The sequence below is a fragment of the Sesamum indicum genome, linkage group LG13, assembly GCF_026168435.1.
Source record: "Sesamum indicum cultivar Baizhima isolate 11 linkage group LG13, ASM2616843v1, whole genome shotgun sequence".
Lineage (NCBI taxonomy): Eukaryota > Viridiplantae > Streptophyta > Magnoliopsida > Lamiales > Pedaliaceae > Sesamum > Sesamum indicum.
In genome coordinates, this window is record NC_142669.1 from 17596451 (window position 1) to 17610833 (window position 14383).

The 14383-nt window shown below is 37.9% G+C and overlaps 3 protein-coding genes across 3 annotated transcripts; 2 read left to right on the plus strand and 1 right to left on the minus strand.

The window, feature by feature from the left end:
* Nucleotides 1–931: 931 nt before the first annotated feature.
* LOC105176381 (receptor-like cytosolic serine/threonine-protein kinase RBK1) lies at nucleotides 932–5094 on the plus strand. Its single transcript, XM_011099164.3, has 8 exons — nucleotides 932–1211; nucleotides 1316–1834; nucleotides 2593–2850; nucleotides 3563–3717; nucleotides 3818–3897; nucleotides 3977–4112; nucleotides 4308–4457; nucleotides 4661–5094. Exons 1-8 carry the CDS (start codon nucleotides 1205–1207, stop codon nucleotides 4823–4825), a joined length of 1470 nt encoding a protein of 489 aa, XP_011097466.1. The 5' UTR covers nucleotides 932–1204; the 3' UTR covers nucleotides 4826–5094.
* Nucleotides 5095–5974: 880 nt separating this feature from the next.
* Nucleotides 5975–6876, plus strand: LOC105176382 (Tetratricopeptide repeat (TPR)-like superfamily protein). Its single transcript, XM_011099165.3, has one exon. The coding sequence runs from the start codon at nucleotides 6146–6148 to the stop codon at nucleotides 6779–6781; it is 636 nt and encodes a 211-aa protein (XP_011097467.1). The 5' UTR covers nucleotides 5975–6145; the 3' UTR covers nucleotides 6782–6876.
* A 2088-nt stretch (nucleotides 6877–8964) lies between these two features.
* AIL7 (AINTEGUMENTA-like 7) lies at nucleotides 8965–14030 on the minus strand. The gene is made up of 10 exons (XM_011099167.3): nucleotides 13527–14030; nucleotides 13162–13411; nucleotides 12179–12683; nucleotides 12003–12085; nucleotides 10821–10829; nucleotides 10624–10712; nucleotides 10449–10522; nucleotides 10307–10357; nucleotides 10112–10188; nucleotides 8965–9830 (listed from the first exon to the last, which is right to left on the minus strand). Exons 2-10 carry the CDS (start codon nucleotides 13307–13309, stop codon nucleotides 9382–9384), a joined length of 1485 nt encoding a protein of 494 aa, XP_011097469.1. The 5' UTR covers nucleotides 13310–13411; nucleotides 13527–14030; the 3' UTR covers nucleotides 8965–9381.
* Between the last annotated feature and the right edge of the window lie 353 nt (nucleotides 14031–14383).

The window sequence follows — 14383 nt, forward strand, 5'->3', positions numbered from 1 at the left end:
TTTGTGATTCAATAAGTAATCCATTGCTCGAGTTGTTACCCACTCGAGTTTTATTTGAATTTTATGATTTTATCCTGAAAAGATTGCTTCACTAAGGAGATGAGACTTTGATGCTTATAAGTCACTAAAGCTCATCATCTATAACCATGTGTGGCATTTGCCTATATCAATTAGTATCATATCCATGCATGTAGAGTAGTATAGACTTATTGCAGGTAAAAAAAAAAAATTTCTGACCAGACTACCTTTATACATTTTTACATACTAATGTATGCGGGAAGGTAAATTTTTTCACCCTTTTAAATGTAGTCTGGTTAAATATATTGTTTGACCTATAAATCTATAAGTCAAGCAGGGTAAATATAAATTTCATTTAACTTTTCTTGTTGATGTTAGCAAATTTCATGAATTTTACTAATAGAGTGATTTATTTTTTGGCCAAAAACAAATGTGAAATGTATTAGGCGTAACTTTTTAAACTACATAGATATTAAACTAAATCGAAAAATAAAACGGCCTAATTATCCATTTTTTTATAAAGAAAGAATATTTAAGTCATTAAACATTATGTAAACCAAAAATTAAAATTCTAATGGGTCGAGCTTTAATAAATACTATAAAATTTTATTTTTTCTATTTAAATAAGGTTTTATTATCCTATTATTTACAAAATCAAAAAATGGGGCAAAAAAGAGAATGGATGAATACCGAAAATGCCCTTGGTAGTTGTGTTCGTTATGCCTCATGGCTTTTTTCTGACGGTACAAGCGGTAGTCCCGCCAAGAATGGCGAGGTAGATGATGGACGGTCAGGATTTGATTACACGACAATAACACTGTTTCAGACAGGTAATCATATTTTGGATCAAATTGAAGAGAAGTTACAGAAATGGAATAATAATACATTGGAGAAAGTGTATAAATATAGCAGTTATTGGCTTCACCACAAATCAAGCTAAGCCCTGTTCTCTTCTTCTAAGAATATCATCAACCTTTATTGGAGAAGATATACCATTTCTCTTCCCTCTTCTTCCTTCTCTTTCTCTCTCTCTGTTTCTCTCTCCTCTGTTCTTGCAGGACAGGAGAGGGAATTGAAATCTCCGCTCAAATGTAAATAATACCTTCCATTTTGAATTTTTTTTTCTTTTATTTTTTCCGGGATCTTTTTTTTCTGATTGAGTTGAGACCATCCCCTTACCATAATCATGGAAGGTAAGCTTGTGTATTACCACTGTGTGTGCGCGTGTGTTTGAATTGTTTTCTGTATGCATAATCTTACAATTTTTATGAGCTTCTTACAATGTATGTAATCTTAGGAGGTGAGACAGTTAAAGAGGTTGGGACAGAAATCCTTATGGACAAAGGGAAGGAGGTGTCGGAGGAGGAGGAGGCTGCTGAAAAAGAAACCCAAGAAACAGAGCCCGCGAATGATGTCGAAAACAAGGCAGCAGAGTCCGTGTCGTGTGGGACTGTGGATGAATCGTCTCCGAGGGGTGTTTTGGAGATACCCGTGCCGGGTTCGGACTCGGACCCGAGCAGCATTGACGACAGCACCAGCAATTTGGCGGCGGAAAGAGGGATTGCATTGGACATGAATTATGGGGCTGTACATCTGAAAAAACTGTTTGGTCAGATAAAGCGGAGGTCTGCGATGAGTATCACGAGTATTCCGATTATCGGTTACGACATTTCGAAGAAGGCGTTTAAGAGGAAGTTGGGGAGGAATAACAGCTCCGAGGAGTCCATTGATTGTGATGAGCTTGTCGTGCCTAAGCCATCTTGGAGGAACTTTACTTATGCCGAACTTAAACAAGCTACTGATAATTTTAGTTCCGGTAATAACTTTGATCATCTGTTTCCTTTGTGTTTTTTCCTTTTTCACATGATGATTGATTTCTTGGTAGCTTTTGACTGTGTTTGTTCTGTGTTTCTGAAGAGTTGGACAACATAATTCATGAATTTCCACTTCTTGGTTGGGAGCTTTTTGTGGGACATTCGTGTTTTTGTGTTGTATTAGGATGTTCTGTCTTATTCTCGAGGGGGGGGGGGATTCAGTTCAAGAGGTTGCTAAGGGTCGTTCCGTTCCTTCGTATTGATCAAAGGGAAAGAAAATGGAAAAAAATAAATCTAGTGTCTTACCACATATGAATTTGAGTAACTTTGCAAGAAAATGGTGGGACATCATGTTTGGTTGAAAATATGATTAGATTAATGTGTGTGGTTAATGTTTGAGTTTTATACACTTTTCTTATAGTATTCACATGTAAATCAATCTTGTTTGATCAAAGTTCACAAGTTTTTGCAGTTCAAGTGTCCTTGTCTGGAAAAGAAAAAAAAAAGCGTAGTTGTTGTTTTCATTAAGAGATGCATATCGAGTTTTAACGAGTCTGATTACTGAATTACATCTTCGTGGATCCAATGATATTAAATGGACCGAAAAGTTTCACTAATTGCGGAATTTATAACCATGTCTAGTTGGCTGCAATTGAATGATGTTAAAGTATTTGTTTTGTACAGATAGAAGCAAGTGTCTGATAAGTTTCCAGCTAACTTTGTGGTTTCTCTGTTAACTGTTCAATGAAATTTTGGTCAGATAAGTTGCTTGGGAAAGGTGGGCATGCCGAAGTATATAAAGGGTTCTTGCCGGATGGTCACGTCGTAGCTGTGAAGAAAATAACAAAGGAAGAAAAGAAGAACGAGGACAGAGTCGGTGATTTCTTGACCGAGCTTGGGATCATTGCTCACATTGATCATCCAAATACGGCTAAGTTGATCGGCTTCAGTTCCGATGGTGGTTTGCACCTTGTCCTCCAATTTTCTCCACATGGAAGCCTGGGAACTGTACTACATGGTGATGTGTTTACCTGCATTTCTGCTACATGTATCCTCCATTTTTACTACGATTATTTTGGATTGATAGATTTGAGGTTAACGGGTTCGTATCCACAACAACAAACACATTGTGTTAGAGCTCCCGGATCCTAGTCATTCCATCCAAATGTAGTCTAAGAAGATTCTTGATTAGACATTTGGCTAAGAAGGATACATAGTTAACTCCAGAAATCAGAACTGGACTCTTAGGAAACATCACATGAGTAGAAAAGAAAAAAAAAAAAAAAAAAGGATAAATTACAACAGACTCCCCTGAGATTTGGCATATTTAGGAATACTCACTTTTTGTTTGAAAAATTACATATACCTCCTAATATTTGATGAAATTGTGTAGTCCTCGAATGGAGCTCTGGAATTGTCAACTTTGCCCTTACTTTACTTTTTCAAAAAATGAAAATGCATAAAAATTGTAAAAAAATCTATCCACTTAGTCCATAAGGGTATTTTGATCCGTTCACCACAAAAAGTTGATGGAAACTTTACGGAGACTATCGAATTGGGCTAGTTATTAGACAACCATTAAATAAAAGGATATTGGTAATTTTTCAAACAACGAGACGGTGTTTGTAATAATGCTAAACCTAGAAGAACCTCATAATCCATCCAATAAAAAAACAGAAAAATACTTGTTTTTTGTGGTTTCTATCTAATGAAGATATTCAGTATTACAGGTTCTGGAGAGAGTTTGGATTGGAACCTGCGGTATAAGGTGGCTTTAGGGATTGCTGAGGGACTGAAGTATCTGCATTGCGACTGCCAAAGGCGTATAATTCACAGAGACATAACAGCCTCAAACATATTACTCTCAGAAGATTATGATGCTCAGGTTCTTTCTTTTACATCGTCTGATATTGTCTCGTTTGTACACAGTATTGTGTCTTGACGGGGACACTTATGAATCTTGCTGCTCGTTCTATGTTATGCAGATATCCGATTTTGGACTGGCAAAATGGCTTCCAGAGAAATGGCTTCACCATGTTGTTTCTCCAATTGAAGGCACTTTCGGGTAATATCATCTTGGCTTTGTTTGCTCTACTTTGTGCTGCTAAAGTCCACACTTTATGTTTGATGATGTTTCCCATCAGGTACATGGCTCCGGAGTATTTCATGCATGGGATAGTTCACGAGAAGACTGATGTGTTTGCTTTTGGTGTCCTACTGCTCGAGCTCATAACCGGCCGTCGAGCAGTTGATTCAAGCCAACAAAGCCTTGTGATGTGGGTACGATTCTGTTCACCCTTGATTGACAGAATTTCTGCAGACATACCATACTATCAATAAAAGAGTGCAAAGATGGACGTTTATTTAATAGCCCATCTGCAAACTGCATGCTGATTTTCACTTGTCTACATGGTTTTACAAGCGACCGGACATGAACTCCTCGTTCTAATGCTTCATTTGCACCTGCATTCACAGGCAAAACCGCTCCTGGAGCAGAACAACATCAAAGAAGTTGCAGATCCTCGGTTAGGGGAAAACTACAGCGTTATAGAAATGAAGCGTGCCATGTTTGCAGCTTTCATATGCATACATCACTTGCCCAACATGCGTCCCAACATGCCCCGGGTACTACTCAATACCTTATAAGGTTTTCAATTGTGAACAAACAAATGTAACTGACCATGATGGTGAGAGTTCAGACATGTTTGAATGTTTATCGAGTTTCAGTTAGGTTTAAGCTTGATTTTGAAGTTTGAATGAGCTTCAGATCTTATGAAGAAAGCACTTGGAAACTCGAGCCCTCATTCCTCAAACTCATGCTTGTGCAGGTTGTTCAGGTGTTAAAGGGCGAGCACGAACCCTTAGACATGAAGAATAAACAAAAGTCGATGGGCATGAAAGCACTTCTTTGGGAGTCATGCGACTTAGAGGACTACACGTCTACGACATACTTAAACGACTTGAATCGCCATAAGGAGCTAATTATGGAGTAACCATTTCGCCTCCAAGAATCGAGATAAGCTTACTCCGGAGGCTCTGAACCAACCGTCCTAGCAACTGCAATCTGAAGATGGATTAAATTTCTTAATAATTTCGATTTTGCAAAGGCTATGATGGAAGAGTCCTCAGTGTTATACGTTTTGTCAATATTTTCTCTTTATCTAATATGAAAGCGCAGCTGAGGAAAAAACACAAAACAAGTGGTACTATGAATGAACAATAGAGTATATACGGAAAAGGATTAGTATTTATACCTTTTCTATTTTTGGTGGTGTTGTTGTTTTTCTCAGAATTTGCATGATTAGGAGTGTTAATAGAATGGAATTAGAGGTCTAAAACGCACGTAGAGATGTACATATTAGGGTTTGAATCTGTGCCACGCTTATGCATGGATCATTATATCCTATATCTTTTATTTTTAAAAACATGCCTACCACACAATTATCTATATATCATATTATGTTATTTATGTGGGCATAAACATTGAAAACTTTTAAGTAATTCATGATAGCCCAAAGGATGCAAACTCAAGAAAAGAGTGTAACTATCTTTTGTTAAATCAATTTTAGAATAATATTTTTATTTTCCTTAATAGTGTATATATATTCAAGCATATTACATATAAATCAAAATCTTTTTAGTTAAGAAAAACTTATAAATAGTTTTAAAAAAAACAAATTTATTAAACATGACATATGTTAGGATTAGAATAATTTTTTAGGTATTCATCCTATCAAACAAAATGGGCATTAATCAACTTCACCCAAAAACGTAATAATAATCTAATTTATGAAATAAATCTTTATTTATGTCCCAAATTTTCATATAATATTTTATATTGTTGTAGTACATCAATTGTAATTATATATGAATTTTAATAGTTAAATATTAATATACCTATTATCAATGTTAAATATTCATAAAATGATTATTGATTTCTCCAATCAAACTATACTCGATTACGGATTAAATTTTTTATTGCAAATGTTATCGTATTTTTTATTTTATTTAACATATATATATATCAGGTGTGTAAAATATTTGATGTAATATTTATATATGTGAGCGTGTAAATTAAATGAAATAAAAAATATTATAAAATTTACACTAAAAAATTCAATTATGCCAAATTGTCCGCTTTTTCATAAACTAAAGAGCAAGAATCACCAAGCGGATCATGGGTTCAAACCCGATTTAAGTACCCCATCGCCTTCAGAAGTTAAACGACGACGACTTTCGGTCACAACGCATCGGCAGCCTTGGAACCACCGCCGTCAGTCGAGCAGCTCGAAATTCCGATCGATTCTCCGGCAATGGAGAAGGATGTCCTGGTTCAATTAGGCATCCTGATTTTCACTCTCTGCATCTTCTACGTCCTCCACAGCCTCCCCAAGAGGGCCTTCTCGAAGCTCCGATCCCAAGCCCGGCCCAGCAACCAGGCTCACCGCCACTTCATCCAGGGAGCCCAGTTCCTCTCCCGAGCCCGATCCATGAAAACCAAATCCACCGTCTTCAACCTCGCGAAATCCGCCGTCAACGAAGCCGACAAGGCGCTTGCCCTCGAGCCCCGAGACCCCGCCGCCCACATTCTCAAGGCCATGGCCCAGAGTCTAATGGGTTACAAGACCTCAGCCCTCAAGTCGTTGGATACGGCGCTTTCGCCTCCGGCGGTGAAGATGCTGTCGGGCAGAGAAAAGGGGGACGCACTGTTCAAACGGGCCGAGCTGCAATTCGGGTTGAATCGGAAGAGACGGGTTGAGTCGGCGATCGGGGACCTGATCGAAGCCGTCGGGCTGAGCTCGGATAATTCCAGGGCTTTTTGCTTGTTGGGCCAGTGCTATGAGATTAAGGGCCTGAGAGAAGAGGCGAAGAAGGCTTTTGAGGATGCTCTGAGAATTGAGCCCGAATTGAAAGAGGCCCAAGACGGTTTGGGCCGATTGGGCCCTTAATTGGGCTTAATAGTTTTCAATTTCCTTTCTATTTAGAGATATATTTGTTTTCTTGGTAAACAAATTTTAAGTTATATATTAATTTTTATTTTAAATTTCGTTGTTTTCGCCTTTGTAATAAGATAAATTCACCAAAAGCCAGATTGGCTCGAACTTGACTTTATTAGGGGTACTAATATGATCATACCAATATATAAAATGATGTAGGAAACTTTTATCTCTAATATAGCATGTGAAACCTTTGTAATGACCTTAAATCTGCCGAATAAGAGAGGCCCAAATGGCTCAGACCAACTAGAGCTCAAACGTAAATAAAGACACGTGGTTGTGTTTAAAAGGCCACCTATGTTGGAAAGGGATAAATACAAGTCCTCGGTTCATTTCACTATTCTTTTTAACTCTTAATAGTTACTAATTTAGGTGTCGGAGTATTAAACTTTTTTTTAGCAAGTCCTAATTATTGAAGCTTACAACAGCTCAAACAATCATGCTCGATCCACTAGACTTAAGCATATTTGCTTGTATCACTTTCCACATGCTTTTGTGTAGATCACGTTTGGTTGAATTAAATCAATAAAATAATACGAGTATTGTATACGATACAATCAATGTTACGATGTGTGAAGTATTGTCCGCTCTAACTTAAATGAGTTTTATAATTTTCTCTTGAAAATGCACATCGTTAGGGAGAAAAAGCCTTGTTTCGAATAATTTACATATGTAATATTGATGTTGAATATGACGCAGATAAGTCTCACGATTTTATATTGACAAGTAGCCTCGCTGGGAATTGAGATCTTGGAACTTATAAGTTAGTTCATGCTCGTCGTCTAAGATTAATGTAGTAAGCATGGTAGCATCAACTCCCCAAATAAAAGGCTTGGAACGAGCACATGGCTTTATTGATATGGACAACACCCAAATTATGAACATACAACAAGAGGTGTTGTATCGTTGGCTAATGGATTATTTACTTAGTTTCATATGAACTTTACAATTTTAATCTGAAAAAGCACGTTCCTAGGAAATGAGGTTTTAGGGCTCGGGAATCGACGTAGAGATGTGTGACAGCATCTAATATTTACTCACCAAGAATGTAGTTTTTCATTTAATGGCAGCTTTAATAAGTTTGACCAAAGTTGATTTGCCATATCATTATCCAAAACTTGTTTTATGGAGACAAATTTCCACCATTGTTATTTTGCTTATAGTGATCATGGTCTAAAATTTTCATACATTTGTATAGCATCAGAGTTTAACGTAATTTACCCTATATGATATTGTAAATAAACAGATTATGCTCTATAAAAGAAAGTAGCAATTTACATTCCCGTGTTAGTTAAAATGAAGCAATTTACCTCTCCTTATCTAAAAAAGTAAATTACTTCATTTAAAAAAAAAACAAAGTCAAATGAATTGCTGCATTTTAAAAAATACAAAAGTAAATTACTAATTTTTTTTAAGAGGATAATTTGATTATTTACAATCTCACATGAGAATTGCATCTTTCCCATTTGCATCAAAAAGTTATCATTTTCAATTTCATGGAAATCAAAGTCAATGGTACTTTCGAAACTATCTATTTTGGTGTGTGCATAATAGATAAAAACATCTCTCCGTAAAATATTAAAAGGAAAGCGACTCGACCTCATGACGCAAAGCTCAGAAGATTCCATTACTCTTCTTTTTGTGTGGGATGCGTTTTCTCCACTGACATTATCATACGATATATAAATGCAGTTAGCTCATGTCTTAAATTCTCTTTACTATAAACAAAACAATTCGAAACTATACGCAAGACGGGAAAGAAAGAGATCAATTTCTCGCAACAAATGTAAGTTAGAACGAAATCTACCTTATAATCCAACTCGCTTACTATTAAATCAACAATTTGTTGCTATGACGATTTAAACTTTAATCACATCAAGCAGAGCGAATAATAACATTTTCTATTTATCCAATCCATCAGAGACATGCAGTGCCTTATACTGCCAAGAACTGATGATGCAATGCCTGAAAGATAACAGTTTTGTCCAAGAATGACCAATCCATAGTCCGAAACAAGTGAAACTGCTGTTTGAGGATATGAACAGAAGATCAGAACAAACACTATGACATTATCGTACCACATGCAAGCATTCATTTCTTAAAACAGTAGTACAAAAATAAAGCCAACAGAGAAGTAAGGATTTAATTTGTATGATATTTTTCTATGTTGATTCAGCAAAATTGCTTTGATTCACAGGAGCAGCGCATCTGGGAATGGAAAACCACTTGAAAATTAATCCATACCCGATGCCTCAGCTCCCGTATCGTTCTTTAAGCATACATCTATCGAAAGAGAAGCTACTTACAGCATTCCAGCTTCTACCTAGGAACTAAATACCTTAACCTTTTCAACCTTAACATCATCAGTAGTACCTTATGTGCCCGAAGATTCAAGAACTAATCCTAAAAGCTTAGCGGGTCAGACGAAACGACATCAGTTTTACAACAAATACCACGAATAACAGCTACGGGTTAAAACATTAATTAGTAGAAGACCAGTATTGCCTATATAGTAGCTAAAGCTAAGGTAGCATCATATTGTCATCATCATGTTAATAGGACTGGTGAGGCCAAATGAAAAACTCGGGCGGAGACGGCATCAGATTCACGGAAGTTACCATGGACGAGACAGGGCCGGAGTTGTCGATGGAGGCAGCAAGGTTGCCGGAGTTGAGGTGGTGGAAGAGGTTGTGATGGTAAAACGGAGCCGTTGTGTCGTAGGGGACACCGCAGGGGATGGTGGAAGCGGGCTGGATAGCGGAGAAACTAATGCTGCTGCTGCTGTTGCTGCTGCACGGAGTTTGTAGGGCCGTGCTCAACGGCAGCTTTTCCTCGGCCTCAAGAGAGAGTTTCAAGCGCTTTGCAGTCCCGCCAATGGGAAGTGGGCTTTTGGCGATAGCTTCCACATCGTATCGGCTCATCTCGAAATTGGTGACGGCGTTCACTCCCCTGAACTTGATTGCTGCAATGTCGTATGCCTCTGCTGCTTCCTCCTCTGTCGCTGTATGATTTCGGAAAAAAGTTCATTAGGATGGTCATTTTATTAAATTGAAAAAATATTCTTATGTACAACGGGTGTGAAAAAGACACAATTGCGGTGATTAAGCCGTATAGTATACTTGTACTGAGGTAATATGATCCACGTTGTATACATTCTCACAGCCGTGCACATAAGAATGTTCACTCCTAAAGCAAATCGGCTGCGGCTTGATTTATTTTATATTTATTTCGACGATAATCCATATATTTAATTAAGCCGAGTATGGGAAATCGTTTACATACCAAATGTTCCAAGGTAAAGATCTTTATTCCCAGCAACACGACCGATCCTTGCTTGCCATCGGCCTTGCTGATGATGCCTGCATTTATGCCCATAGCCAATCAGCAACAACACAAATAACGGTGTTCATAAATGCTATACTATACTTAAACCTACGACGAAAATACAAAGCACTGTAATTCTTAAGAGTTTCAAACCTTGTAACACCCCTATAGATCGACGCGCCCCTTGAGAAACCACTACTTTTCCTAAAGAGAAAGGAGAAAAACTTCACGACCATTGAACAACGTTTAAAGTCATTGATCAACAAATTACACGTAGACAAACTATGTCATTTACCTTCTAAGCGACGCAATGAACTCTTGCTTAGTAACATGTTTCATCTCCTCCAGTTCTTTGGTATAATTGGAGATCTGAAAGGAGAGTGTCTCCCGTTAATTAGAATTGGCTCCATGCCACCGCCTAAATAAAATTCATAGAATTCAAAGTCTAGAAAATAAGAGTATTAATTTACCGGGAAGTTCGTCGTGGCGGTCGGACCCCAGTATTTAAGAGCAGCCAAATCGTATGCTCTTGCTGCCTTATCTTCCTTGTCATAACCACCTGCATACCCCACAGTTCAAACGCTAAATAATCACAATCCAGATCAATTATTACACTTAATACATAGAGCAAAAGAGAGCTGCAAATCAAGAAGAAACACAAACTTACCTAAGTAAACTGCAGAAAATGGTATAATTTGGCAACACCGAGGAATATGATCCCAGTTAATGCAAAAGAAATAGAGCCCATTAGAACATTGCGCTCAAGAAAAATGGTCATTTTGACCATAAACGAAATCAACCCAAAAAAAAATACAGTAATTGTAACAAAAAGTAACATTATTATGACTTGTTATATCTTGGCACATGAGTGTGTTTCCATATATATCTTCTTTTGAATTATTCATTAATCTTCTAACTTTAAATTTTTTTTTTTCAAGATATCGAGAACCAAAGTGCTCGGAGCAGCACGAATTTCCAATATTACAGTCGGTTTGAGCATATAAAGGATGTCGAAAACCCACAAATTACGCATACAATAAATGCACTTGATCATTCCCATGATATGATTAAAACAAAAATATGGACAGGATAAGAGTAGAAGAGAAGATATGCTTCAAGACTGAAACTTGTCTAAAGAGGAAATGTTGTACACGTAAAAGTATAAACATGCAATAATAAAGAATTCAAGAAAAGGTGGGAATCCAGAAAATAGGGTGGGCAGCTCATTAACTTTCATGTTGAGTTTGGTGACTTGGTCAAACTCATGGGAGCTCAGCAAAGAAGAAAATAAAGCAAAAGTTTAAAGCAATCTGATAAAAATTCAGAATTTCAGACACTAGTTTTCATACTAGCTGAGGTATGAGGTATGTACACAGACCAGGGGTGGGGGTGGGGGGGTCAGTAGATGCTGCACAAACCAGAAATTTGGACAAGAAATTCAAGAACTCATGGACAAAGTGGTAATATGAAAGAATCCAAAGAATAATTGAGGATAAAAAGAGGTCATATGACTGCAGGAACATGAACAAAGATGGCGGCCCATCTGATCAAATCAGTGAAAGATTGAACGGAAAAATGAAGTACAGTTTGTACATATTTCCAGTCAATCAATCATCATAAAAGCTTGATTGAAAGAAAGGAATTCCAACCTCTCTTTACTTCCCAACGAGCCAAGAAAACCCCCACCCCACCCCACCATTAATGCGACCAATGCATGCAAAGCAAATTTCCATGTCTGTCCTACATCTCTCTTGCTTTTCTTTATTGAATTTCATTTAAAACAATTGATTTTTATTGTCAAGAAAAGGTACTACTTTACAGAGCTTGAAAAGAAAGACTGGTGTTGTACCTTGACGCCCTTTTCTTGCTTGGCCCTCCCTTCTACAGCTGTTATCCCATAGATGCGCTTCGTATCTCCCTGTCCATCTGTGTCTGAATCAAACCAGCATCAACAGTAAATCTTTTGTTTCAAAAACCCATTTTTTTAAAAACTGAAAATTAAGAAAAATAAATAAAAAATGGTACCTCGTAACCCCTCTGTAAATGGAGGTTCTTTGTCCGAAAGTATCAGCGATTTTCTTGCAACTCTCAGAATCAGCAGAAACAATGGCTGTGTTGTTATTGTTCTCAGCGCACAAAGCAGTGCTACTGTTATTAACGCCAAGAGACAAAGCATTAGAAGTCGTGCTAGCAGTAATGGGGCACTGAGAATACGCCACCAGCTCGCTGCCCGACTCCACCGGAGACTGAGTCTGGCCGCCGAACGCCGAGTCGTTCACCTCCGAGCCCGAGTTGGCAGAAAAAGCTTGAAACCCCGTAAAAGTCTTGAGATCTTGATGCTCGCCGTTGCCGAAGAAGGCGGCACCGCCGCCTGCCGTCTGGTGGTCGTAGATGTGAGTCAAGGATGAGTCTTGGGTCTCCGTCGAGTCACCGCCGGCGAAAAAGTCCTCCAGCTTCGGCGGTGGCTGCATGTAAACTTGATGATTCTCAGCTTCTCCGTACATGGCTTGAGGTTTCTGAGTCGCCCACCCTAAGAAAAACAGGGAAAATCAGAAGTGATCTGAGCTGCAAATCAAGAACTCGACTGATAAAGAAGCAAACTTTGCTATATATTGAATGGAAAAAAGCCAAGAAATAACTGAATGAGAGGTGAGGCTTGTAAAAATGTTATTGGATTAAGCAAAAATGGTGATATATACATATACACATATATACGGTGTTCTTGAAGTAACGGAAAATGGGGATACACGGGTGCAGTTTCTTGTCTTTTCCCACTTTTTTCAAACTTGTTTTGCTCAGCAAAACAAACGGAAACATGGGGGCGTTTGAGCAAAGGGTTTTCTTTAAGTTATTCAAAGATTCCAAGAAGCTCCAAAACAGCTGATAAATACAGCCATATCTAGTCACTTCCACACGATAAGTTGTAAGAGTTCATACATATATAGATACATATATATACAAACACACGCATAGATACGCGTGGGGGTGTGTGTGTATTTCGCACTTACCATTGGCATAGAAGTTATCGGCAAAAGAGTAGAAATGGTGAGAATCAGCAGAGGATGAGTGCAGCATGGCAGCGGCAGGCTGGGAAGAAGGGTTCAGCATTTCCATAGAAGACAGTGAGAACGAAAGCCAGTTGTTATCTGGTGCCATTTTTTCTTTTCTTGATTTCTTCGAACAAATTCTTACTACACAGCTTCAAATTAGACCCCCAAACAACATACAAATTTCCACCTCTTCAATCAAACTTCAAGCCTGAAAAACAAGAAATCATCATCACCACCACTTCATCAACCAATGAGGAAAAGAAAAAAAACAATCTTTCTTCAGCACTGCAAAAATCAAGTCTCACAAGAATAATCATTTTCACCTCATTATCCACCATTGGCCATGGAATCATCCAAACAAAATGTGAGCTTTTAAAGAAAAGAAACCCTCTTTTTCTGACTTGGTTTTTCAAATCAACAACTTGAGATCAACACAGGAAAAAATACCCACAAGGGCAGCAGTGATTTTTCAATATATATCAAGAAGACTGGAGAAGAAGAGGGCGGAGCACATGCAGAGTTGAAGAAGAAGCAGGAAAATTACTCAACCAAAACAGAAGCAAGTAAAAAAAAAAAAGGCAAGAGAGGGTTCGTGTTCATATAGTATTAAAAAAGCAGCACTGGAGTTAAAAAGAAAGCCCCCACCCCTAAAACCCAAAAAAGAAAGGAAATCCTAAGCTACCCAACAAGTGAACAAAAACTTGGTTAACAGTAGAGAGAGAAAGAGAGATGAGAGAGAGAGAGTAAGAGGGGGGGCAGGTGGAGGAATATAATGGGAGCAAGAGGCGGTTCAATCTGCCATTCGGCGTAAAACCAGAGAGGAAAACGAGGACTTCTTTTCTTTTGTTGTGTTTATATTTTTCTTTTTCTTTTCAAGACTCGGAGAGACGCAGAGAGAGAGATTTGAACGAGTAGCTATAGAGAGAGTAATAAAAAAACACTGTTGAATAAGATAAAAGAAAACAGTAAAATAGGAGAGAGAGTGAGAGAGCAGTGACTTTTGGGGGTATTGAGGAAAATTTGTCTGGAGCAAGGTCGCTTAAGATCCGGGCTGGCGGTCTTTCTTTTTGTAATGAAACCAAAATTAATCACGTTATTGCATTCACTATATCATTAATTTAAATATAATTTGAATTACAATTTTCTGTTCTCCCAATCTACACTCCTCTTCAACTATCTT